Genomic DNA, 23,883 nt, shown 5'->3' with positions numbered 1-23,883 from the left:
GTTAAAGAACGACAACGTATATTATCGGTGAGAATGACTGGGCGAATCCTCGATTTACTCGATACCACTATTACACTACCCGATGCAAGCTCAGTGTAAAAGCAAAGAATATCGCCTCTCAAACTCAGCTGGTTTGTTCGAAGAGCCTATGGTTGGGCTCCAGTGTCGAGACACATCATAGACTAGACTCGGAGAATTTGAGTCTATGCAGATATTCAAGAAGTATGATACGGACAATAACCGGCAACTTGAGCGAGACCAGCTAGCTCTACTGCTACGAGATTATAATGGTGGCGAAGAGCCTGATGTCGACGAGGTATACCAAAGGACGCCTTCCAAAGTAGCCTGTGGCACTCTAGAGACAGGTGGAATTCATCATGAAAGTTGCTGATACAGACGGTACAGAGGCTATAGGGCAAGAAGAAGTTCTCTACGCGTTGAAGGTCTGGAATACGTGAGAGAGATCCTTTCGTTGTGCTCGGCGAGAGCTCTCAGGTACCGCCATGCAAAAGGACAGATCAGGGAGTACTTCAATAAGTACGATTTGTCGCGCGATGGTTGCTTGGACCGTGATGAATTGAAGTTGTTCCTGGTGGATCTCAACGACGGCTTTAAGGCGAGGACGGCCACGCCCGCAGTGGTTAAGGCAGCCTAGCGAGAGACCGCTGCCCTTTGCAGGTCAGCAACGAGGAGGTTGATTGGGTCTTCACCAAAGCTGATGTGCTCGGACACGGCAAGATACATGAAGTGGAGTTCTTGTCCGCAGTCAGCGCCTGGTGGGTCAGATCTCCGAGTGGGCCGACACACATTGTCTAGGTATGCTAACGTTGAAGATAAAGAGGACGAGAGATGCTGTCGCATCGTCTGACTTATCCGATTAGTGCTACTCACTGTCCACATGCCCTGGCTTGTCATTATTCACCTCGTTGGTGTTGGCTGGATCAATTGACCCCTAAAGAGTTGTTCTAGTTTTCTGCCACATGTCTACTTCGATCGTAGGTTGTTAGTTGTTGATGCTACATCAACATCATCAACTAGAGTTGGGAAAATGGAGGAGCTCTTACTCACGGCAACGAAGCGGGAACCTGTATTCGAGCCAACCTTGCTTATCCAGTCAACTTTGATCGTCCATTCGGATCCCCGCCATGGAAAAACTCTGTTCGGAATTGGTTGTTGACAATAAGGTGTCTGTGCATGTGGTCCTATGCAACACGAGCTCATCCTATGTGCGCCTGATATGGTAGCCATACTGACCACGCTCAAGGGAACTACTGCACGAGCGAATTTGCGTCCAAGGGCGATTAACGAGTTTGCTGAGATGCGGTGTGCTCACAGATAATACATACCTCTTGCTAGAGAAGCACGTCATGAGACGATAACCGTTCGGTGCGATATCGACCCACCGTAATGGTGATTAGCACATCGGTCGTTACACAGGGTCGTGGCCAGAGACCGTGGTGCATGAACTAAACACAACACTCGGTTGAAGAATAGTTGGCCAACATAGAAAGGCCGAAGCTACGAACGCCTATAAATGAAATTCGAATTGTACTCAACTTGTCTATCGCAGTAAAGATCAACGGGGGCTCCCACCACCAAGGGCATCTTCCGAGTGTCTGTTAAAACTGCATCAGGATATCGCACAGAGCGCATGCCGCACAAGCACCTAAGGAACACAGTTCGCCAATAGAGACACTTTGTGTGGGTGTACCAAGCATCCCCGCACAGCAGGCGAGGCCGGCATCGCCATTGTCATAACGACGCCGATCGTCCGACTCGTGGATGATGATAGTTTGCTTAGGTGGTTGCTGGTAATTCACTGGTTGGGAGTACCTACACAGTAGACCCTCCGTTGAGAAACTGTGTGATAGAAAGAATGGCGAGTCACGGATTCAACGGAAAAGGAAAACGGACGGGATCCTTATAATGTCTGTTACCCTGATGTGGACTGATAAGAACCAGCATATGATGCTGATGGTATTTGAACTTGAAAAACTTCACCAGGACCGACTCCATAGGGCACCTGTACCTACAACACACACTACTACTACAGGTTGTAATCCCAAGGGGATAAGCCAACCTGGAGGGGAGCTCCAGTTTGAGGATTTGTGATTTGTAAGGTGGTACCGCTAGTAGCACCAGGAGGGACCTGGACCTGACCACACCGACAATTCAACGGCTGCCTACTGCAAAGCCCTACAGAAATGATACCGCCTCCTCCGCCTCCAGTTTGATTCCCTCCTTGGTAAGGATTATAAGCTGGTGGTGCCGATGCGGACATACAACTGAATAACAAAGTCACTTGTCATTGAGTAGGCAACACTAGACCAATGTTGGGGCATATGAGAAACACCTTATTGCACACTGGAGGAACAACGCATAGCGTAAACACTTTAGCTCAGTAGAATAGGCATATACAAAATCCCTTTGCCGAACTATATAAGAGGGTGAACGATGGAGACAAGACGCCTCCAGAGTTTGTCTTTGCAAATCTGGTGAAATTGGCTGCTGCTCATCCGATGGCCTCACCAAGGAGGCAACATGACAGCATAGCTGAGGAGGAATAAAGGTGTACGCCAAATAGCAACGATAAGGTGTGGCTTACTAGAGAGACAGAGACAACAACTAGCAGCTGATGCTGCAGCCTGGGCATTATCGTCCGACTGTGGGCGACCACTATCCGTGATAATGACTGTCTGGTGAGGAGGATGTTGATATCTGATAAACTACTCCTATATTGATATCTGGTTAAATATAGGTGTTTACGAGTTCCCATAAGAATCATAGCCGCCGTATCCACTGTCGTAAGGTTGAGCTGTCACTACTGTTGGTGAAACCTGAAATACTCCAGACTAGTCACTGAACTGACTATGTCCAGACCAATCGCTATCACTACTACTACTACTACTACTACTACTACTACTACTACTACTACTACTACTACTACTACTACTACTACTACTACTACTACTACTACTACTACTACTACTACTACTACTACTACTACTACTACTACTACTACTACTCCTACTACTACTACTACTACTACTACTCCTACTACTACTACTACTACTACTACTACTACTACTACTACTACTACTACTACTACTACTACTACTACTCCTACTACTACCACTACCACTACCGTTATTACCTCAACGTTGAACGTATCACCAGGTTTAAGGCCAGCCGGCACCTGTACCTGCATTGGTCTGCCTGTAGCAGGATCAGTGATCTGCAGAGTGCTACCACCAGTAGCACCTTGGGGGACCTGGACTGTTAGAATTGCCATAATAAAGATCAACTAAATCTGAACAAAACCATTTCATGAAGTAGCACACCATTTCGAGGCAGGAAGACCAACACGCAAGCTCAACAACAGTTCGCTTTGGACAGATTCGATACCAACTGGTCGGAAAAGAAAGAGCACGCATATGCGCCTGAACAGTCCTCAGTGAGGACAGTGCTACTTTGATAAATAATTATTCTATAATAGTGATGTAATTGGCACTGTTACGGTATGACAGCAGTGGAATAAAGCTGAGTGAACCTAGCCACATGCTTCACCGAGGGCACAGCATGCTAGTAAACCTAAGACGTGAAGTTAAGCTACAATCCATAGAGTGCCATCCTTAGTACTTGCACACCATGCACAGCAGGCGACTGAGCCAGCAGCATTAGCGGCGCTCGGGCTCTGAGCAGGACCACTGTTGATGATCACCGTCTGGGGAGGGGCTTGGGTCGAATGATGTCTGAGGGACAGGCACGTGAGGTGATGATATACAGGAGTTGTCACTACGGGCCACCGTAGGCTTGATCAGGGTCACCACCTACGGGCTTGCCCTGGACAATAGTTGGCCCGAGCTGAAAAGAGATAATAAGATACACAGTAGGAGGAGACGTAGTACATCGACATTGAAGGTATCCCCTGGGTTGAGGCCGGCAGGGACCTGTACCTGGAAAGGTCTGCCAGAGGTGGGATCGATGATCTGGATGGTACTGCCACCAGTAGCACCTTGGGGGACTTGGACCGACACTGTTAACATAGGAACAGGGGAGGAACTAAACTGCCCGTATAAGTGCCGATTTATATATGTCCACAATTGAACTGAACTACTGCATACACCTGAGAGGTCTGGCTCGACCAGGGTCCCGGGAATGATCGAATAATTTGATGCTATGGGAGCACGCTTCAGCAGCATGCGTATGTGATAAATAATATGACGAGGGATATCGATATGAAAGCATGGCCAGGAGTTCCCTGATGTCGTGAGTTGTATCATCCTTGATGCTCCTCCCACAGTGGCCGATCACAGAGCTAGGTTGACGTACCATCGTCACTCCCTCCACACAAACTACTTCTCAAATTTAAATGGGTGTACGCCGGTTTGGTCTGCATTGCCCGATATACAATGTACTGAGCTCAGCTCGACGAACACTATGTAAAAGGAACCCCCTTTCGAAGCTGGTGGCTGTAGGAGGAAGCACCAAGGCGTAGGAGGAGGCAAGAATACCCCATTCGAACCATTTCACGTCCCCAACCTACCCGGTGTTGGGCTGGTCCTTCTCATCGGGCTCTGGGAACCTAAAGATGATATTGACATAATAAGAGCATTACTGGGGCGTTGTCGGATGGCTATGCTTCGGCGAACACTGTGTAAGCCTTACAAAATCCGATGAGGAGCATCCTCCACCGTTGTGAGTCACGACGATTAAATGCGTGAAGTTTAACAGTTACCGGAATATTTTACCCACTCTTAATCGCTCTGAACCTGAGGTGGTCGATTTTGGGAATATGATGGTGGTGGTCGATTCATAGACACATGATGGCTTAGGCGAGCTTCTTCTCCAGTAGACTCTCTAGCACTAGTCCATGGGGACTGAGAGCAACTTGACGATGTATGAATACGTTACTGGCGACTGTAATCATTATGAGAGTTTGTAACATAATCAGCAGATTTGTTTCTGTTTTGATGGTATTTAACGGTTACTGATCCCTCCTAGCGGCCACATAGTCACTTTACTGGCCCTAGCGCTGGGAAGGATATTCTGCAACCGTATGACCCGTTCTAAAGGAGAAAGTGCGCTGCCGTGATGCTCCGTGCATAACACGGACAAATACCACATGCCGTGGATGCCGTGGATGCCACAGCACAGCACAGCACAATGCATTGTTCCTCCTCCATATGTGCAACCTCTAATATTAGAGGTTTGTCGTGGATGGAGGAACATATGTCTCTGAGTGACTGCTCCCAAAGGAGGCCAATATAAGGCCTGCATGCAACGTCATCAACTGCGAGGTGTTCTTCAAGGACGATCTGTCGGATTGGGATGTAGTGCAGAAGCTCGTGAAGGAAGAGGTGAGTGGAAGTGGCCAAGTTACGGTATGAAAATTGTTGCTCTTTAGCTGCTATTCTTTGTTTCTCGCGTTTCTCGGCCGTACCCGATGTGAAGTCAGACTTCAGGAGTCGCGTGGTTGGAAAATGGTCGATGTAGATATGGCTGTAAACGTCTTCACCTGTTGAGGACTGCAAAGAGTTGTACGACAAGATTGACGAGGTAAGGAACACTGGGTGTTTACCACAATCTACAATCCAATTTAGACTTAATAATTTGTATACTGTTTCTTCGGAGCTCATCAATGAGTTGCCCAGTGATAAGCCTTTATGGCGAGTCCATCTCCTGCCAGCAGCCGAGGAAGCTGGGCAGAAGAACTGTGTTGTGTTCCGATGCCATCACACGATGGCTGACGGCCTCACTCTGGTACGTCATATAGAATTCGAGACGTAGCGAGGGCATTTGGGTAGGTTCAACTGTTGCACAGATGGCCACTACCCCGGATGGGAAGCCGACTACTTTCGTCATTTACAAGGCTGAGGAGCCAATGAAGGTTGGCCCTGTTGAAAAGGTCTTCATCGGCGGAATGGGTAGCATAGTTTTAGATGCGGCTCTTGTTGTTTGTTGGCGTTTGTTGTTCCCTGCTCTAATTAGATTTCTATTATGTTGGTTGTTTTCATGACGATTTCTACTGCTGATCTAGGTTCATGTTCATGTTGTTGTAAAGCTGGTTTTCTCGTTCGTTCGAGAGGAGGGCGGATAGGAGGTCTGATTGGTTCAAGTCTCATGCGATTCACCCTAGTCCCTCGAGTTGTGCCCATTTTTATGCGCGGATTGGGATATTGGTTTCTACGCTAGATGGGGTGTTTGAGTTGCATCTAGTTCGGATGTAGAACATAGTGAAGGGAAATGTTGAAGGTCGTTGAGGTCCTTGTAGTGTCTTCAAAATACTGTGCTGATCAGCTGAGGCCAATCTGATGGTCTGCTGTGTGGAGTTGCCCTGAAATAGTACTTGAGAGGAAGAGGTAAGGTTTTTGTATTGAAAATGGTTGTTGGGTTGTTTATTTGAAAATTAGATATTTTGGTTATGTATTTTAGTGTTAAACCTCCAGTGCAGGTTGATGTTACATTGTGGTATACTATTTTATAGCGTGTTTTTGGTGATAGTCTATTGATGGTCTACGAGGGAGAAAAGTTTCCTCAGAAAACGTAAGAATCGATCAATCGAATGTTCCATCTTACCATGATTACTCTACCTTGTGAAGCTGCGCTAATTGCATAGGGCTAACGTATCCACTCCTTCTAGCGTATGGGGACAGGCTTGTGTCGTTGGCCGACCGAGTGGGACAGTATTATGAGTGATTGCGCCTTGGTAGGGAATCTAGAATCCTTGGCTCTAGCTAGTACTCCTCATTGGATGAGCCTTCGTAGTGAATGTAGCATGCGTAGTACTCGCTAGTATTTCCGTGGGGTGAGGCTTTGTAGTTAGTCTAACACCAGTTGTACTAGCTGGTACTCCTATCAACTGGGGCTCCGTAGTGAGTTCAAAGTTCTTCGTATTGGATAGTATATCTGTTGTCAAGGCCTCGTAGTGAACTTAATATTATCGTCGCTTGACGACACGCTCATGACCAGCACATTGTTTCCTTTATAATGTTTGTCGACAGCTACTCGTATCTTATTGCCGCCACTATCGTTACTCTAGCAGCAGCTCTGGTCGGGAAGGTACTCTTTATGGCCTTCGTTGGTGTCAGCAAGAAAAGTGAGCTCAGCAGTTCCTGTTGATCAGTAGAAATTATGAGTTCAGGTTCGGGACCTCGGCCCATGACGTGGATGGAAGAGCATATGTTCCTCGCGGACTGTTTTCCTAAGGAGGCCAACCTCCCAGCGACCTGCAATGTGATCAACTGCGCTGTTCTTTTCAAAGATAAAATGCCGGACAGAGAAAGCATAGACAAGCTAGTGAGGGAAAAGGTGATGAGCTCTTGTGCAATCTGTCTGTCCTTGGTTGAGCCTTTTTCGTTCAGTTGTTATCATTTACGCGTTTCTCGTGCGTTCCTGATGTGAAGACTCACAGCTGGAAACCTGTCGACATTGATCTCTCGCAGCATGTACTCACCAGCGAGCCGATAAAGAGCCGTGCTGCGCTGGATGATAAAATCGAGGAGGTAAAGTGAACGCAAGGCCTCGTCAAAATGATGAGCATGTCGATCAGATAATTAACGTACCACTGCCCACTGATAAGCCTTTATGGCAAATTCATCTGCTACCAGCGGCTGAGGGAGCTGAGCAGAAGGACTGTGTGCTTTTCCGCTCTCATCACACTATAGGGGACGGCATCAGTTTGGTAGGCACTGCCGGAGAGTACCTTGTATGGAAGTTGTATGCATTATGTGTTCAGATCCAGTTGTTGGACGCTGTTGCTGTTTCTCGTGATGGAGGCCCTATTACTTACGTGAACCCTAAGGAGAAGAAGCCTATTAAAATGTCTTTTTTGACTAAGTTGGTTTATGGAGTTCTATTCTCTCTAGAATGGGTAAGTACAGGGAAGCACCTCCTGTGGAAGAGAGAGCTTCTGGTGTTAGGTTCGGTCGTTGATCGCCAATGTGTTGCAGACGAAGAGTTGCTTTGAGTCGGAGTATGGTTTCAACTCATCATTAGCCCATCGTAAAGGTGGTCTGACCTACAGTGGAGCGCGGAAGTCCATCTGTCTCAAGCCCTTCTCCCTCGACTATGTGAAGGCTATCAAGAATAGATCGCCCAAGAAGGTAGGCTTAGTGGCGCCTTTGTGTAGAGACTGCTCTACTTGTGTTTGTTTAGACTACTGTTAACGATGTGTTGTTGGGTGCTATGGTTGGCGCTATGAGGAGGTATGGTGGATCTGCTGTTGATAACAATACCGTTATGAGGATGCTCGTACCAGTTGGGGCTCCACTCGAGTTTGGTCCCAATCCCCCGCCTGAGGGTGATAGGCTTGGCAATAATTTTTCTTTTTGCAGTGTTGATCTGAGCGAGGTGAGTTTGTTACCTTTGGGTATTTTCTATCGACTCTTATTATTTCAGGCTATCCGATCGAAGGATTCGATCTCGCGTATGTTAGCAAGTAGTCGCCCTATGAACCACCTGAAGAAGTCGCTAGAGTTCCTCACCTCGATGTTCATCACCAACACTATCCTTCCTCTTATGCCTAAGTTTGTCCCCCAGGGGTCTAGCATGGACCTGTTTTCTCGCCATTCAATTGTCTTCTCGAATGTGCCTGGGATGCAGACGCCATGTTGTTTCGCTGGGAAGGAGGTAGAGTCTATCTACCCCATTTTCCTGAACATCATTACTCAGGTGAGTGCCGCATTGAAATTTTCGGAGAGTCTTTATTATTGCTTGCTTTCTAGGTGATCGTCCTTTCGTACAACCGAAAGTTGATGTTCAACATTACTCTCGACCCCAATGTGGTGAAAGATTATGATAAATTTGAAGGCTACTACCGAGACGAGCTATTGGACATGGGCGAGCGTCTTGGTGTCACCGATGTTCAACTTTAAAACTTGACTGATTTGTTTACTGTTTAGCAGCATGGTTACTTGGTCAACTGTTTCCTCATCGAGGGTTTTATGCTGGGTGAATTTTTGTTCCTGTTTGGGGCTCGTTATGGCATGTGCAAAGTTGTTTGCCTGGAGTCCTTTGCTCAATATTATACAATTGGAACACTTGAGCTAAGTTGTCCGTTCGCTTTCAACGGGAGGAGCCTCGTCTGTTTGCCATCCATACCGGTCAATGCTCTGATCCTCAAACAACAGATCATGGAACCATTGCTGCTAGGGTTGTATATCAACGTTTTGTCTCTTAAAACAAAAGTTTGTAGATTCCTGATCAGCTCCGAGTTGTTAAATCACGGAGTGTTTCTGATGACGATTCATTATTCAGTGCTAGAGTTTAGTCGAGTGATTTTCGAACACAAGCTGCAAATGATGCACAGCATGGGATCTACGGTGGTATAACTCATTTAAAGCATCGTCCGATGTAGTCTAGCTGGTTAGGATTCGTGGCTCTCACCCACGCGACCGGGGTTCGAGTCCCCGCATCGGAACTTTTTCCGTGCATTTTGTCACCGCTAGTAAGCGTTTTCCTTTTTAGTTACTCGATTATCGTTGTGTTCTTCGATCCAGTCGAGTTGTTTGTTAGCAGACCTCGATAGCATGTTACAGCTGTCTTGCTTGTCTCGGAACTGGATCTCATATTGATCCTTCACCATTCTTCCTTCAATCTGAGACTTGCAGATATTGGCATAACTAGTAATTCCTTGTCTCTGGATTCTGGCTCTCCCATAGAAGCGCCTGTTGATCCCCGATAGAATGAGCCTCACACTGTGAAGTGATGCTCAGTCCGCGAGATTACATCCTCTGAAAATGTCTCAACGGTGACGGTTTCGGGTACACCTCTGGTATGGAGGGAGGTTGTCCACATTCCAATGTCAGTTGTCTTGTGTTTTGTCTCGGGAGTGATGGCTGCCACCAAGGGCTCCACTATTACTCCGAGGAGCGGGAAGAAGAGTGGCATACTGCGTCTTTTCTTGGCGGCTATCGGCACCTACGCCTTGGTCAGTGTTATGACGATGAGCGCCGATTTGGCATTCTCTATTGGGAGCGGTCGACAGACCTCGAGTGCCAAGTTCTTGTCGAGCAAACGTAATAAACTCAAGTAGAATTTCCGCTTTCACTTATTCATTTTTATTGAATCCCTACCTGTTATAAACGGCCCTCCACTGTAGGTTCGGCATCACCATCACGAACAGTATTCCGTAGCTGTCGTCCGAGCGCCCTCGGCGTTACTCCTGGCGCCAACCCTGTGCCCTCGCTGCTCGGTCATCGGAGAGTCGGTGCAGGGTACAAAATAACGATGCAAACTCCCGATGGTGACAAGGTGTTCGATTGCGATGAAGACACGTAGTGTGGGGAGATATGGTGGCCTCATTAGGGAAGTGAATGGCGTTTGCAGGTACATCCTCGATGCCGCTGAAGATGCAGGGATCTTCGACCTCCCCTACAGCTGTCGGGCGGGAGCATGTGCTGCCTGCGCTGGACAGGTCCTGGAGGGCTCTGTGGACCAAGAGGACCAGGCCTTCTTGGAACAAGGCCAGATGGTAGTTGGATGGGGGGTCCTTCACTGTATTGATATGTCGTGGTCAGGATAAGGGGTACTGTCTCACTTGCGTGGCCTATCCTCAAAGCGACGTGACCATCCGCAGTAATTGTGAGAGCGAGGTGGCTTAGAGGTGGCTCGACTGGATTTGTACCTTTTAACCGAACATAGAAGTGTCTGTTCTCCCCTTGTTGCGTTTACTAAACTCAAGGGTTCTGCTAGTTGGTTTCCCCCCTCTCTTATGTCGAGGCTTCCTCCGGTCAAGGCAGATGGCTGGATGAACTATCGGATATAGAGACTTGCAGGGTGATATCGAAGGTTCGAGCTCGGGGGTATCTCAATACTACATCATATTTAATCTATATATTTTTCCCCCTTGAGCAGCACCCCTTTCACCAAGCAGATTGGCAGTATAGGAGTATAGCTGCGAACTTAGCAGCACCGAAAAGAGCGGCCAAACTCTGGTATATGCACTGAAGTATGGCTCGATCAGTTCAGCTGGATAGAATCTACATATTGCAGGGATATAACACCCTTATCTTCATAGTTAGCCTAGGCCTATATTCTGAACTGTATCGAGATTAAGTACTAGTGGTTCTACTACTGCCTGTTGAAGTCACAATGACAATATAGGAGTTCACCAAATTGTGGTAGGGAATTGGTATTGTCAGTTTTGGCGTTAGGAAGTACAGGGAGTACTCAGTAAAGAGAGCTATCGAGTGGAGGCAGCTGAGGGGGACTATAATATTAGGTCGGGTATGGGCGGCCAGATGGAATAGGTTGTTGGGGAGGGCGTTAAGGCGGACCTGGACAAACTGCGTAATGTGGTGAACTCCCTGGCAAAAGGCTGGTCTCGGAGGAGGCGGAGGCAGCGGAGGAGGACTATCTGAAAGCGGGAGGGTTGGCGGCAGGGGGGAGGAGTTGTAATGACCATTTTCATGTTGACTTGGATGCACTGTGCCATGTTGTTGTGTTATGGCCGCTTTTAGTAGGATGCTTTTATCAGAATTATTATCATCATCGTAGAACATGTCGGACTCGTACTACGACAGCGATCTGGTCTGTGAGTACTGTTCGACCAACTTCGACCTTCAGAATCATATCCCGAAGGTGAGAGAAAATCTTCGCTGTGCGTAAAGATATGTTTCTATTTCAGCTTTTGGGGGTGTGCGGACACAATCTATGTGCTGAGTGCATTGCCTCGCTGGAAGGAGCTCGGGGATTCGGCCGCTTCATGTGCCCTTTCTGTCGGCAGCCGCATCGGCCCGGCGAAATCAGCGTGAATCCTGTGATAATGAATTTGCTTCGCTCCGCTGCTGCTGGAGTGCTTGGCGAAGGCCCCTCGGCTACTAATGGGGTTGGTGGTAGCACTTCGACTGAGGGAGGGTGTACCAACTTGACGGTTACTAGTGATGATGACGATGATGACGGTGACACTCGTAGTGACACTTTTGATGAGCACGATAGCTGCAACTATAAGTGGTATGAAGAGCGAGGTCGGTGGTGGTTCTGTGACTACAATAAGGATCGTCGGTGGCACTACTTTGGGAAGTGGCTAGCTGATGATGATGGTGGTGAAGGATGGAAGGACTGGGCTGAGTGGAAAAGTGAAATTTGCCAATCAGAGAACAACGCTTTCTAGAAGCCCGCGTCGTGCATGATCAGAATTAGATGTTTACACGTCCTCCCTACTATTGCCCTTTCCCTGCTCACCCTCCCCCCAGGGCCGTTCAGTGTACAGTAGCATTCTTGTGTATAGGGGATATTGTCTATATTATTATTCTCATTATCATCATCACCGCTCACCGCGGAGATCTTGCATGAGCCGTAGGTGTTGTGTTGAGTCGTCACACATGCCTCTAAGATTCAGTGTACCGATCTTCTGTCGGCTCTCTTTCAAGGGGGAACATGTCTTCAACTACGCAGGTCGTAGCGGCTGCTCCCGACCGTACTGCAAATGTCTGTATAGATTCGAAAGTCGCGGCGATCGTCTGTTGACAGCAAGGACCGCGGGCCCGATGTCGTTGCCGCTGGTGCTGGCACTAAGCGCTCTAAAGGGGAGGGACGGAGGGTGGGTGAAGGGTCTCAATTCTTGCAGAGGACGGACTCCCTTCAGTCTTCCCTTGGCGGGGCTTCTAACGGTGTGCGCAGTCCCAGGACCCTCGCAGCTGTGGCGGACTCTGTGGCCATGGCACTGGCTGGCAACGTGGGCTGGAAAGGGGAGGGGTGATAGTCGCAGGCTCGTGGGATCACTTAGGTGCCGCCCCCAGCAGAACTGTTCAAGTTATCAGGGAAGCAGGAGGCCATGGCTAGACAGGCTGCGGCCCAGGCCCAGCTCAGGAGTGGGCATAGCAGAGCCTCCCGTAGAAGGTCTTCGGCGGCGGGGGGCACGGGGGACAGGGCCTCCACAGTGGTCGTACCGCATGTCCCGCGGCATGCAGCCAATGCTGCTATACAGAGACAACGAAGAGAGAGGGAGCTGGAAGGTAGGTCGGGGCCATGGGCTCCCTCATGGGACCGCTTGTCATCTTCAGAAGCGGCCCAGGCCAGGCAACTCAGACAGGCACTCTTGGTCGAGGGGCCACCCCGCACGGGCGCGGCGCGGACCCTTCCAGCATCCAAGTCGTTGGTAGATGGTCCCAAGCCGCCAGCTGAGGGCAAAGAGCCCGGTCGCCACAGACCGTCCCTTGCCGCTACCTCTAGGGATACCCTTACCCAGGTTTACGGTGGGAGGGTTACTGGTCCACGTACGAGGCCGCCTAGCAGGGGGTGTAGTCGTAGCCTGCCACCTCCTAAGGGGAGGACCACGAGCTGGGCGAACAAGAGGCCTGATGGTCGGTGCACTCCCTTCAGCGAGGGCTGCGTGTCACCACGGGACGATCTGGAAATACCTCCTCTCCCGCCTCGGAAACGAAAGGAGTCTGTGGCCCCGACGACAGACCAGCAGAGAAGGACGGGTCCGGACAAGGGCCGACCTCCTCTGCGGAAGAGGCTGCGACAGAAAGCACTGGATAAGGCCACTAAGCTGGCCAGGGCGCTGGCTTCTAGTCGCAGTCGGACGGTACTGCAAGAAGAGGAGGAGGGGACACCGAACGCTTCTCCAGGTGGGAGGATAGATGAGGATCCAGGGCCCAGCTACCACGAGCTAGGTAGCAGTAGTAATGGTGATAGTCAGGAGGAAGAGCTGTCACCGTTGATAACATCTATATCGCTTTCTACACCAGCTATGAAGGAAGAGTCTATTGGCCTGTCTAAGCGGACGGTGGGGACTAACACTTCCCCTCCTAGGAGAAAGAGGGCACGACGGCCCAGTCCACCAGCAGCAGCAAGAGCTGGCTTCCAGCAGCAGCAGGAGGAGGAGGCTCCTCTACTGTCAACAGCCCAGAGTGAGGTTAGTAACAGTTTGCGGGATGCCGCTAGGGCCCATGGTCTGACCATCACCAACTTGGGTGGACTGCGGGACAATTCCCTCCAGCATAATTCCTCGACCTCCCCTCTACATTGGAGCCAGGCCTCGGAGGAATTCCTGGGCACCTTCTGCAGCGCTCATGGCCTCACTCTGGTCAACATTGCTCACAGTTTCCCTTCACCAAGCTCCCCTGAGGTCCTCTCCTCCTCCCTGCCGGCCACCACTATGCCGACTGTCTCTCCAGCAGCTGGTCTATGGCAGCCTCAAGAGAGGCCCTTGCGGTACCCCAGACCTGAGCCCGATACTAGCCCTCAGGATATGGTCATAGTTGATCGGACCGCTGCCTCGGTTACTCCTGGGCCGCCAGAGGAGGTCTCGGACTATCTCGAGGGATACCTAAAAGGAGGGGCCTCTTTAGCACAGCGGTTGCCGGTGCCTCCAGTTGGGAGGCCGTTGAATAGATCCCGGGTTCTACCCCAGCGGTATGCATTTGACGGCCCTGGTTATTCAAGGCCCGACTCTATCGGTCGCTCCCATACCCCCATCAGAGTGGATTCTAGCGGCTCTTCTGATGGTAGAGGTGGTCTCGACGAGGGCGACATCGATGCGGACGATGGTATGAGGGTCGTTGACATAGTCACCAGTATGCGTAGCGCCATAGGTAGCGCCCGCTAGGGTTGAGGGGATCGTTACTGTGGCCTGCAGGTACTCCTGGGGACCAGGCAGGAGTCCATGCATTGGGTCTGGCGGTGGGAGCTGCGGTACAAGCTAACCTTGACATACCATCTCTGCCTGAACCTACCATAATGTCTACGGGGGGGCCTAGTACAGCTGATAGCGGCGGCCTTATGCTGGTCGACTTCAACACTCAGAGGCGGCCTCCGATTCGAATCTCCAGCCCCTCGAACAGTCGTAGTGTTGGGCCGCGGCAGGTGGGCGTCTCCCTAATGTGGCGGTGTTGGAATTTCGTGGCACGTGACTCAGGGCATAGCAGCATCTACCATGGGGGATACCTCTGACATCCTTCCCGAGTCGCTATACGACAGTATTGGGATCAGCCGTATCGACGAAGACCCCACTGAGGAGCAGCGGCAGTCCCCCAGTGGTACTACCGCCTCCCACTGTGATGAGGAGCTCGAGGTAAGGGGGAGGCGGCAGTCTAGAGAAGATGGTGCCGTTCAGGATATCTGTACCAAGGCAGAGCCAGTGTATAGCACCAGTGGTAGCGGCAGTGGTTTAGCGGGTACCGTAACACCGTCATCAATACCTAGTGGGACGGCACATCCCTCCGCTGGCGAGGGAACATCGAAAGAGAGCATCCCTCTGCGGGGTGCTTGTACAGGAATCCAGGGATCTCACGTGGAGGAGCTGAGTCATAAGGCACGATTGGCGGTAGCCCCTCTCTCTAACGTGTGTCACCACCGTGTCACCATGTCAGCTGGACCACATGGACCGAACGGACGAACTGATTCGATTGGCCGACTCTGCCGAGCTCCATAGGCGCCATCACAAAATGATCAACCAACAAGTATTCAGTCGATGCCTAGTCGTAGTGCAGAGGGTCTGTCAGGTCAGTGATGCTTTGGCGGCAGGGGAGCGTCACAGTGAGCGTCTGGCCCGGGCCCAGAAGCACTTGACAGGGGGAGTGGCCCAGCCTGCCACTGGTATTAACCGTGATGGTACTGTGCAGACGGAGAGGGAGGACAGCATGAGGGAGGGCTTGGGTCATGGGACAGTCCATGTCCCGATGGGAGTCCAAACGCTGACCACCACGACGGAGCCTCCCACGGTGGGTTGGGCCTCGGTGTTGGTGATCGTACTGTAGCCGCCGTATTGCAGGTACCTTCGGTGGAGGCTATTGGCCTCCAGACGGAGATAGGGAGGATGGAGATGGACATTGACTGTCTGGACCACACACTGGAGGCTAGTACTGATATCGACCAGGCCGTGAGGCATCCTCCTCCTAACCCTCCTATTGTTGAGCCATGCTTTCTACAGTTGCGTGGAGCCTTCGTCCAGGACTCTGTCCATGGTTTCTCTTACCCCATGTGGACCCAGACGGAGGGGCCAAGTCGAGGCGTGGACCAAGTAGTAGTTACCCTGCTGTCGTCTCTAAAAAACCCTGGAGTGTTTAGGGTGTACAGCCGAGTTTGTCCTCGAATGGAGGCCAGTCTAATGCAGGTCGGTACAGCAGAGGTGCGTCGGGTGTGGAGGTGGAGCTCTCTCACTCCTGTGCTGCTATAGGCTCCTCTAGGGCTCGGTCTGGTAGTAACCGCTCTAGCCCTACCTACTCCATGGTGGGCTTCGAGGATGAGGAGGCCACCACTTCCGAGGTCTCTGTGGTCCAGCCCGGCTCCATTGTGGCCTCGTCGATCCAGTCGGACATATCCCTCCCTTTCACTTCACCGTTCAGTGACTGGCGGTCAGCGTCATCGACTGGCAGAGGTCCGGGGTCGGCAGATCCAGAGGAGGCCAGCATTCTTACGGCGAGCGCTGCTTTGGAGGGCCATCTGAATCTCACCTACAGGAACCTCAGAAATGAACGATCGACTCACGGAGGGGAGGCCAACGATGCTGTAAGAATGATGTGGAAGTTCGAGCTGGAGTGGTATCGATTAGGGCCTCCGGTCTAGCCATACCTCGTTATATGAATCGAGGTTGAGCAACAGCCCGTCCTCTAGCATGTCGATCCTTACTGAGTTCACTGTTGATGGTGGTAACAACGTGAGTGTAGAGGAGGTCAGTGGGGCCTTGGCCCGGAGGAGGAGGAAGGCCGAGGCGGACGTCGAGGAGCGCATCCGGAGCAGTAGGGAGAAGATGGCTGCTGGCAAGGAAAGGGACATCGCCTCTCCGCAGAAGAGGCGGCGGGAGCATCGCAGGGTTAGTGATGTGGCCTTTTCGGGCGGGTTGGTCAGGTGGGGTCTGTCATCAGGCTGTGGAGGAGAGGAAGAGGAGACGTCGGGAGGCTAAGGACTCCTTCAAGACCTCCTTGGAGAGATTCAGTGAAGGGCTGATGGACTCTCGAGGGTCCAGTGGGTCTAGTACAGACTCCCTCTCGATCATCATCAGAGGTTGGCGGTCCGTGTGGTCGCCCTTTGGTATCGTCTTGGTATAGATGCGGAACGCCGGCTTCTAGCGCAGCAGCAACGGTTGAAGTCGAGAAGTGAGGCTGTTGCTAAGGACACGAGGGTGACTGAGGATGCCCTACGGGATAATGCAGCGAAGCTGAGGAAGGTAGAGTACCTGAAGGAGTTGAAGAAGGAGGTATGCAGATGTTGGTCCTTCCAGTGGGCACTTGCTTGGCAGATCTCTGAGGCCAAGAGGGAGGGGCCGCCGTTCGAGATCACTCAAGCTGTTGAGGATGCTGAATTGAGTCCCACTGGTCCCACGACACCAGCGTGAGCTACTAGCCCTGGTGTACGGTAAGGGCCCTTGAGAGAATCCTCTAGGGTATCTGAAGGGCCGTCGAGGGAGGACGCTGAAGTGGTGGCGGAAAGTGTCGTAGAAGATCGTAAGGAGGTGATCGAGGAGCCACCCGTTCACGAGGCAAGTCCACCTGCGGTCTCGGGGGCCTCTTGTATTCGGCAGCGCTCACAGGTGGTTGAGGGAGAGGCGGCCTTGGTAGGAAGCGACGAGGAGCGGAAGGTGAGTATTGCCTTGGAACCCTTCGGGGTGGATTCAATTTAGTCGACGGCTTCGATCACCCTACAGCGGATCCATGCGGTAGAGGCTCAGAACGAGGAGGACAGCCAGAGCAAGCTCGAGCGTAACGCTCTTTCATAACAGTTATACGTACTCCTCTTGACTGTAGTAGTGGAGACCCTGGCCCGTCTCGAGCCGTCCTCCCCTGCTGTGACCCCCGGTAGCATCGTAGTTGTCGCTCCCGAGGGAGATAAGGATTTCGGCAGCAGCCGTGAAGTGGTACAGCATCTATCGAAAGGTCCACCATCACTTGCCTCCCACAGGAGCTCTCCCGTGACACTTCGGACTCGGCAGTGCTAATCGCGGACCCAGTGGAGGCGGCCAGAGCGGTCGCAGAGGCCAAGGTCCCGTCTGTCTGGAAGGTGGTACTTCTCTTGAGCTGGTACCTCGAGGGTGCCTTTATAGGAAGTCAGCAGTGGTGCTAGTGGGAGCAGCCAACGCCGATATGAGTCGTCTTCGGAGCAAATCCTCGAGGTCGCCCGCTTTGATGCCAAGTCCCCAGTGGTGTCCAAGAAGAGTGCCGAGGACCTCGAGATCGACAAGATGGAGGTAGGGGAGAGCCAGTGTGTCCCTGTGGGCATAGTCGGGTAGGTGGTTGAGGAGGCCCCTGTCCAGAGCCCAGAGTTAGTCCCTCTATTGCCGAGACCATCGACTAGCAGCAGCAGTAGGGGTTCACCTGTCCTTCGGGTTGAGGGGGAACCAAGAGCGGGTAGTAGGGTATTCCTGTATCGGAATACATGGTCAGCCTCTCAGAATCCGTCACCCCTATTCCCAGCAGTGACGCTCTACTAGGTTGGGCTAGGACCTTGCCCAAGACTGAGCTGGACCAGTGTATTGACGACATTGCTGAACATGTTCGCCCGTTGGTCGTCGATTGATGCGATGGGATGGCACCTACCTCAGGTGCTGGAGTCTCTCCTGGACGACAGAGCCCTTGAGAGGAGGGTCCTCAGTGTATTGGGACGCGATGGTCCCTCATTGGAGGACGGCTATCCTCATGATGCGGATAGCAGGAAGCTGCATCGACACCGCCTAGCTACGTCCAAGGCCGCCGTTGATACTGTAGTCAAGGAGGCACAGGCTAGGTGAGCTCTGCAGCCTTGAATGATGGGCTAGGGGCCCACGACTATTATAGGTTCACCGATAGGGGAGTATTGGACTCAACAGCTCTTAAAGGAGGGAATGCTGATGCTTCGGCGCTAGCTGAGATGCAATACAAGGTGACTGAGAGTAGAGGAGAAGTTGGTATGGGCAGAATGCGATTCCTCAGGTGCCGGCCGATTCCGGATACACCCACAGGCTTCTATGGGAGTCTTGCCTCGAGCTAGCTCGGCAGCCCTCGGATGCCCAACGGACGTGCGCTCTCTGGAGCAAACGCTTCCCCGGCACGAAGTCTCCGTTGACGCACTTCGTGGCTGTTGTGAACTCGTGGTCTTCAATTCAGCAACAATTAAACCAGATACTGGAGATAAACTCCGACTTGCGCATGCGTGCAGATGCTGGTTTGCATCACTCCGAGGTGCAACAAGCAGAGGAGCGGCGAGTTGACGGCCTTGCAATGGGCGCTGTCTCCTGTCTTGCCGTTACCGGTGTTACCGCTCTCTACGACTGGAGTCAGCGGGAAAGGATACGGTCTAGGATATTGGTGGACGTGGATGAGGAAGTGTTTGCTGCGCTGGTCGAAGACTTCGCTCTAGAGCTTAGAGATGAGTATGAGGAGGGCGGGGGATGAATGCACGCTTGTCATAGTGTTCTCCGAGGTTGACCGCTTGGGTTATGAGGGAGTTGAGGATCAATGAGAATCACTGCCGAATCTCGTCATTATGGAAGATGGGCGAAGCGTCTGACCCTGCATAATAAAGAATGATGCTGGGAGTAACATAGACTTTATTTGATATCGTGTCGAGGAAGAGCAGATTACACGATAGTGACCGTGAATCAGGGAGGCGAAAAGATGTGAACATCCAACAACGGAATAAACATTAGCGCTCGCTGCAAATCCTAGCCAGCTCAAGCTTGTAATCAGACTTGCGTCCAAAGCAGAGCTAGAAAGTTTTCCCGAGGTATTTCTCTCGTGCAGCAAATTCCTGTCACTCCGGTCCGGTTAATTAATCCATTCAGGAATAATACCCGTCTCGAGCATAACCAACGTAGCTCAGTTTTTGATCATCATCTAACTTTCTGCACTACGACAATGAATCGGGTAAGCTGCTCAGGACCATCTCAATACTAACAAACTCAAGTCTCAAGGAGTCTGTGAATCTCGCACGTAGTATCAATATCAATGATGTACCAAAGTTCTGGCAGTACCCCGAAACTATAGAGTTCCTAGTAAAGGAAGACGTATGTTGCAATAATGCAGATGATTGTATATGAACAGCAATGATATCATCATCAGCACCGACACAACACGAGTACGAAAAGCCGCTGGCTAAAGTGACGACGGGGTAATCCGAAGGCCTTTAACGATGGATAAACGTGCTGTCGTCTCGGACTGGGCCAATAGCTGATCGCCACAGCCGGAAATGTAACCAAGCGGGATGGGCTGGGCTCCCACGAACAGTCCTCGAGAATTGAATACGTGCAATATCCGTTCCTCAGGCAGAAGGAGTACAATATCACCAGCAGAGGTCTCCTGTATGGACGTGCAGGCCTTGTAGTCGCCGCTGATAGGCCGTGTTACCGACCTCCATTTACCAGTAGAAGGAGAGCCCACGTAGAGCTTACCATCGATGGATGACACCAGAGCGAAGTCTCCATCACCCCTAGCAGTGATGGCTGCGATGGACGCTACCTCCACTGGCAAGCCTTGAAGCACAGAGTCACCAGTCGCACAGGAGTACAGCTGATTATCGTCAAGAAGGACGAATACCTCATCCCCTCTAACAGTGACGTCCTTGATCTCCTTGTCTTTGACGTATTCACTGGCCACAGCGCACTTCAATGATGATGACGATACAACAGGACCAGATACTTCACGGAGTGAATGAAAGTCCGCCAGCACAGCTTTACCATTATTACTACTGCATCCCATCTTACGGGGAGTGTACCATACGAAATGCTCAGGGAACCTCAACGCCTCCTTGCCAGCATAAGTGATCTCAAAAGGGCCACTAGCTTCACCATTGGTGACCATCTTCAGTCTACGCTCATGAACATTCCTCTCGTTGAACGACGGGTCATACTTCAAGGACACCTCAGCGCTGGTCTCGGCTATTGCAAACAGCCAAGCGGCCATTATCACGACACTACCGAACCGGAACAACATGTAGGGTACCCTCACCTTCTCCCGGTGACTCGCATCGGTCGCAGCCTGAATAGCCGCCCTCTCCTGGTCCAGCAAGGCCTTAGACTTCAATTCGAACTGCCTCAACTGCGATTCGACGGACTTGGTAGTTTCCTTGTAGTCATAAATACCCGCATCTCTAGTGGGGGAATCCCACTTGATCTCGCCGGTTTCCACATTGAGATAATACGGGAGGTTCTCCCCAGCCTCAGTCTTATAGCCCAGCCTGATCCACCCCTCAGTGGGGTTGAATGGAGTGCCCGGCGTAGCATCGCCCTTCCCTCGTTCCTCGTCCAACAACTGCGCCAACCTCTTCCTATCCTTCTCGAATCTGCCCTTCAGCTTAGTCAGCTCTTTCTTCTCCTGAAAAACAGGGGCTAGAATTGCAATCACTTGGCCAGCCCAGACCTACCGAGTCCGATAAAAGGTGCTCTTCCTTAGCCCAATGCCTGAACATTTTCTGCATGTCCTTCTCAGCCTTCTTACAGGCGTATTTGAGGTCCTTCGAAATGTCAGGATGATATTCCCCAGTCTTAGCTCCGTCCTGTTGCCCAGTAGGCTTATGAACTCCCCAGTCATTGATGGGCCCCTCCTCGGTGAAACCAGGCAACCCCGAGGAATTGATAATCCTACGTTGGAGTATTCTACCGTTGCTGGTTAGGTTAAGTACTACTTTGGTTCAGCAACTGGCTCATGGACTTCCTTTATAGTCTCCAGTCCGAAGCCTAGTACATCTATACACCATACCGTAGAGAACTTCACAGGAAGACCATTCTTGTCAGCCACTGTCAAGTACCTGCCGACACCATTTGAAGACTAGCGTGTTGAAAAAAGTGTCTTACACAAAGAACATCTCGTAGAGGAGGCCCATGATATGCGCCGACAGAGCAAAGATGAGGGCCGGTCGTTCGTTGACTTGAGGTAACTGGACAAGGAGAGAGTATAATGGATGCCATGAGCTGGGATACTACCTCGACGTTGAAGCTGTTACCCCACTCGTACTCACAAAGGACTGCGGCACAATAGAGGAAAGGTGGTACGGCTGTGAGGAACGCCTAAGAAGAGAAAGAAAGTTTGCGATTTACGGTATGATATTGGTCCCACCATAATGCAGAATTCTGTGAAGTTGACGGTGAGGTTCATCTTAGCATTGAGTAGAGCGGCCACCGAACATAACGTTACTATAACGTAAGCTGCAAGTGGATTCTCCCAGAAGTAGCCCCAGTACAACAGCGCGAAGTACGCCAGAGCATACAGGAATTGTAGAGTACCTATTGGTATAGTAAAAGGCAGCCCCTCACTGCTGCTATCACTACTACCCATACACATACACACCCTAGCATAAGCCTCATGACCCTGCCATTTCCTATGCAGCTGGTTGAATAACGCAAAGTGCTGCTTGAACGTATCCCATTCGGTAGTCAGATCCCTTATCTCCTACAGCGACCATATTGAGGTTGGACTCATTGATAGTTCGAAAGTATGTTGAGAGGACAGCCCTAGTACATTCTTCCCCTTCGCTTCCTTATGCTCGAGACCGGGAATTTTAAGGTTGCTCTCTCTGGCATACTCCGTTACTACAGGGACACGAAACCAACCGCCAACACCAGAACCTGAACTGTACCGTATGCGAGGCGATTGACTGAAGTCGTACTAACCTTCGAAGTCTTCCAGTCTGGCGGAGCCCTCAGAGATCTCCATGGAGCTGGCCACGGGCAACCGCAACCATTGGGTTAGTGACCTCACTGAATAGGTCTGGGCCGAAATGGAGGCGTGCAGAGCCAGCCAGATAGAAAGGAAGAAGTAGAAAAATGCAGCACCTGATAATAAGCGATTCGCAGAGTAAGAGCCTGCCAAAGGACTACTTACCTAACGTGATTGACCAGGGCCAGAAGAGCCAGTTTGGAGCCAGAAGAGGCGTTCTTCCTTTGTAGAACATCTCCGTACAGAAGCCAACCAGCAAAGTACTCACAAGCTGACAGTGACTGTGGTAACAGAGGGAATCGGGTGGGATAGTCATTACCATATAGCAGTCCATTTTGCCTATTGTGAGGCCGAAGAGGTCTCTAAGATCTTCTCGGTACAGCACCACTGCCATAACTCGCTGCTTCTGGTGCTGATAGAGATTCTTCTGCCGCATGGTCCGATTGAAGTTGTACACTTCTCGATTGTAGCTGAACCATTCAACTCCACCGTCGCTAACAGCCTCAGCCATATTGATAATGCTCTAGTGTTGGTAGTAGTAGTAGATGAGGAGTAGAAGTAGTTGACTGTATTGGAAATGGGCAAGGCCAACAGCAACTACTACTATACTCAATAATAAGGACCGGCTTCCCTTATAGTATCACAACGTCTTCACCATAATCACTACCGAGTGAAATAAGCCGCAGTATTACTACTACCTCAACGGGCCGAACCACTACTACTGTAGCTCTCACCGAGGGGCTACACCCGCCGTCGGAAACAGAAGCCAACCTCAGTTGCGATCTGTCTTACCGCGATGCATAACATTAATAACTCTATTCACAATCCCATTTGCTACACAACTAGTGCGAACCAACCGTCATTAAGCAGGTGTTACGACTGAAGCCTTTGTGACTACGCGAACCTTCAGCGAAAAAAAACAAAAAACGCAGCGGAGCGATGCAACAACCCGGTGCCCACTGCTTCAACAGTGTAACTGGCCTCTACTCCAGAGAAGTGCCCAGATACATGATTCCATAAGTTTAAACTGTTTTGAATAGTCGTGGAAACAGAACATATGTAACATGGCGAAGAGCATATCCGTTATACAAAGGGAGTCGGCTCGAGGACTTATTCTTGGTAAGTGCTGGAGGAGCAAGATCGGAGGGCGTCGAGATAAGCATACTTTGATGACGGTGAAGATAGAGCGGTGAAAGTCTTAAAGGGGCAGCCACAGCCAGAGTCTCATGCTGGGAATAGCGACTTCGCGTATAAGTCGCTGTTGGGCCTTAGTTCAGCAGATGATATCCTGTCTGTGTTGCAGACGTTT

At 51.0% G+C, this 23,883-nt stretch overlaps 11 protein-coding genes and 1 non-coding gene across 12 annotated transcripts; 8 read left to right on the top strand and 4 right to left on the bottom strand.

Annotated features, from left to right (window-relative positions):
- Positions 1 to 377: 377 nt before the first annotated feature.
- Positions 378 to 868, top strand: Pmar_PMAR023346 (calmodulin-4, putative; the record flags this gene model as incomplete). Its single annotated transcript, XM_002783180.1, has 4 exons — positions 378 to 454; positions 496 to 637; positions 679 to 776; positions 817 to 868. 4 exons carry the CDS (start codon positions 378 to 380, stop codon positions 866 to 868), a joined length of 369 nt encoding a protein of 122 aa, XP_002783226.1.
- A 751-nt stretch (positions 869 to 1,619) lies between these two features.
- Positions 1,620 to 2,281, bottom strand: Pmar_PMAR023345 (hypothetical protein; the record flags this gene model as incomplete). The annotated part of the gene is made up of 5 exons (XM_002783179.1): positions 1,620 to 1,666; positions 1,727 to 1,833; positions 1,938 to 2,029; positions 2,081 to 2,155; positions 2,201 to 2,281. The coding sequence occupies 5 exons, from the start codon at positions 2,279 to 2,281 to the stop codon at positions 1,620 to 1,622; spliced, it is 402 nt and encodes a 133-aa protein (XP_002783225.1).
- Positions 2,282 to 2,512: 231 nt separating this feature from the next.
- Positions 2,513 to 3,292, bottom strand: Pmar_PMAR023344 (hypothetical protein; the record flags this gene model as incomplete). The annotated part of the gene is made up of 4 exons (XM_002783178.1): positions 2,513 to 2,553; positions 2,606 to 2,718; positions 2,767 to 2,837; positions 3,155 to 3,292. 4 exons carry the CDS (start codon positions 3,290 to 3,292, stop codon positions 2,513 to 2,515), a joined length of 363 nt encoding a protein of 120 aa, XP_002783224.1.
- A 258-nt stretch (positions 3,293 to 3,550) lies between these two features.
- Positions 3,551 to 4,046, bottom strand: Pmar_PMAR023343 (hypothetical protein; the record flags this gene model as incomplete). The annotated part of the gene is made up of 4 exons (XM_002783177.1): positions 3,551 to 3,591; positions 3,640 to 3,752; positions 3,800 to 3,864; positions 3,909 to 4,046. 4 exons carry the CDS (start codon positions 4,044 to 4,046, stop codon positions 3,551 to 3,553), a joined length of 357 nt encoding a protein of 118 aa, XP_002783223.1.
- A 1,232-nt stretch (positions 4,047 to 5,278) lies between these two features.
- On the top strand, positions 5,279 to 5,492 carry Pmar_PMAR023342 (hypothetical protein; the record flags this gene model as incomplete). The annotated part of the gene is made up of 2 exons (XM_002783176.1): positions 5,279 to 5,360; positions 5,408 to 5,492. Coding segments are annotated over 2 exons (167 nt in total), but the record flags the coding sequence as incomplete, so codon positions are not given.
- A 250-nt stretch (positions 5,493 to 5,742) lies between these two features.
- Pmar_PMAR023341 (hypothetical protein) lies at positions 5,743 to 6,035 on the top strand (the record flags this gene model as incomplete). The annotated part of the gene is made up of 3 exons (XM_002783175.1): positions 5,743 to 5,763; positions 5,825 to 5,927; positions 5,992 to 6,035. The coding sequence occupies 3 exons, from the start codon at positions 5,743 to 5,745 to the stop codon at positions 6,033 to 6,035; spliced, it is 168 nt and encodes a 55-aa protein (XP_002783221.1).
- A 955-nt stretch (positions 6,036 to 6,990) lies between these two features.
- Pmar_PMAR023340 (conserved hypothetical protein) lies at positions 6,991 to 8,876 on the top strand (the record flags this gene model as incomplete). The annotated part of the gene is made up of 9 exons (XM_002783174.1): positions 6,991 to 7,099; positions 7,145 to 7,311; positions 7,365 to 7,505; positions 7,553 to 7,684; positions 7,739 to 7,873; positions 7,923 to 8,105; positions 8,158 to 8,352; positions 8,401 to 8,673; positions 8,727 to 8,876. The coding sequence occupies 9 exons, from the start codon at positions 6,991 to 6,993 to the stop codon at positions 8,874 to 8,876; spliced, it is 1,485 nt and encodes a 494-aa protein (XP_002783220.1).
- A 472-nt stretch (positions 8,877 to 9,348) lies between these two features.
- On the top strand, positions 9,349 to 9,421 carry Pmar_PMAR023339. Its single transcript has one exon. It is a non-coding gene; the product is annotated as a tRNA-Glu (tRNA).
- Positions 9,422 to 9,827: 406 nt separating this feature from the next.
- On the top strand, positions 9,828 to 10,653 carry Pmar_PMAR023338 (ferredoxin, putative). The gene is made up of 4 exons (XM_002783173.1): positions 9,828 to 10,019; positions 10,103 to 10,277; positions 10,330 to 10,474; positions 10,521 to 10,653. Exons 1-4 carry the CDS (start codon positions 9,836 to 9,838, stop codon positions 10,602 to 10,604), a joined length of 588 nt encoding a protein of 195 aa, XP_002783219.1. The 5' UTR covers positions 9,828 to 9,835; the 3' UTR covers positions 10,605 to 10,653.
- An 835-nt stretch (positions 10,654 to 11,488) lies between these two features.
- Pmar_PMAR023337 (hypothetical protein) lies at positions 11,489 to 12,293 on the top strand. Its single transcript, XM_002783172.1, has 2 exons — positions 11,489 to 11,583; positions 11,630 to 12,293. Exons 1-2 carry the CDS (start codon positions 11,503 to 11,505, stop codon positions 12,113 to 12,115), a joined length of 567 nt encoding a protein of 188 aa, XP_002783218.1. The 5' UTR covers positions 11,489 to 11,502; the 3' UTR covers positions 12,116 to 12,293.
- An 88-nt stretch (positions 12,294 to 12,381) lies between these two features.
- On the top strand, positions 12,382 to 19,316 carry Pmar_PMAR023336 (hypothetical protein; the record flags this gene model as incomplete). Its single annotated transcript, XM_002783171.1, has 29 exons — positions 12,382 to 12,399; positions 12,443 to 12,544; positions 12,590 to 12,679; positions 12,731 to 12,959; positions 13,008 to 13,577; positions 13,698 to 14,543; positions 14,588 to 14,814; positions 14,867 to 15,022; positions 15,065 to 15,274; positions 15,321 to 15,410; positions 15,453 to 15,671; positions 15,722 to 15,829; positions 15,881 to 15,970; positions 16,018 to 16,458; positions 16,502 to 16,762; positions 16,815 to 16,914; positions 16,998 to 17,146; positions 17,189 to 17,280; positions 17,332 to 17,401; positions 17,480 to 17,527; positions 17,570 to 17,648; positions 17,697 to 17,800; positions 17,848 to 17,946; positions 17,990 to 18,133; positions 18,176 to 18,293; positions 18,338 to 18,438; positions 18,488 to 18,669; positions 18,720 to 18,804; positions 18,855 to 19,316. 29 exons carry the CDS (start codon positions 12,382 to 12,384, stop codon positions 19,314 to 19,316), a joined length of 5,490 nt encoding a protein of 1,829 aa, XP_002783217.1.
- Positions 19,317 to 19,839: 523 nt separating this feature from the next.
- On the bottom strand, positions 19,840 to 23,085 carry Pmar_PMAR023335 (hypothetical protein; the record flags this gene model as incomplete). The annotated part of the gene is made up of 11 exons (XM_002783170.1): positions 19,840 to 21,233; positions 21,283 to 21,499; positions 21,544 to 21,666; positions 21,713 to 21,795; positions 21,842 to 21,925; positions 21,975 to 22,141; positions 22,190 to 22,307; positions 22,377 to 22,483; positions 22,529 to 22,690; positions 22,740 to 22,845; positions 22,894 to 23,085. The coding sequence occupies 11 exons, from the start codon at positions 23,083 to 23,085 to the stop codon at positions 20,016 to 20,018; spliced, it is 2,577 nt and encodes an 858-aa protein (XP_002783216.1). The 3' UTR covers positions 19,840 to 20,015.
- Positions 23,086 to 23,883: the final 798 nt, after the last annotated feature.

This window comes from Perkinsus marinus (assembly GCF_000006405.1).
Source record: "Perkinsus marinus ATCC 50983 genomic scaffold scf_1104296937140, whole genome shotgun sequence".
Taxonomy (NCBI): domain Eukaryota; phylum Perkinsozoa; order Perkinsida; family Perkinsidae; genus Perkinsus; species Perkinsus marinus.
Note: the sequence above shows the minus strand (reverse complement) of the source record. Positions and strands in the feature narration are given on the sequence as shown.

Bases quoted from the DNA above. Each gene is read 5' to 3' on its own strand.
- Pmar_PMAR023338 (XM_002783173.1), top strand. From the start codon at position 9,836: ATGGCTGCCACCAAGGGCTCCACTATTACTCCGAGGAGCGGGAAGAAG. The intron at 10,020-10,102 runs GTAATAAACTCA...CCTCCACTGTAG, and splicing joins CAAGTTCTTGTCGAGCAAAC to GTTCGGCATCACCATCACGA. The intron at 10,278-10,329 runs GTAGTGTGGGGA...TGGCGTTTGCAG, and splicing joins TTCGATTGCGATGAAGACAC to GTACATCCTCGATGCCGCTG.
- Pmar_PMAR023337 (XM_002783172.1), top strand. From the start codon at position 11,503: ATGTCGGACTCGTACTACGACAGCGATCTGGTCTGTGAGTACTGTTCG. The intron at 11,584-11,629 runs GTGAGAGAAAAT...TTTCTATTTCAG, and splicing joins TTCAGAATCATATCCCGAAG to CTTTTGGGGGTGTGCGGACA.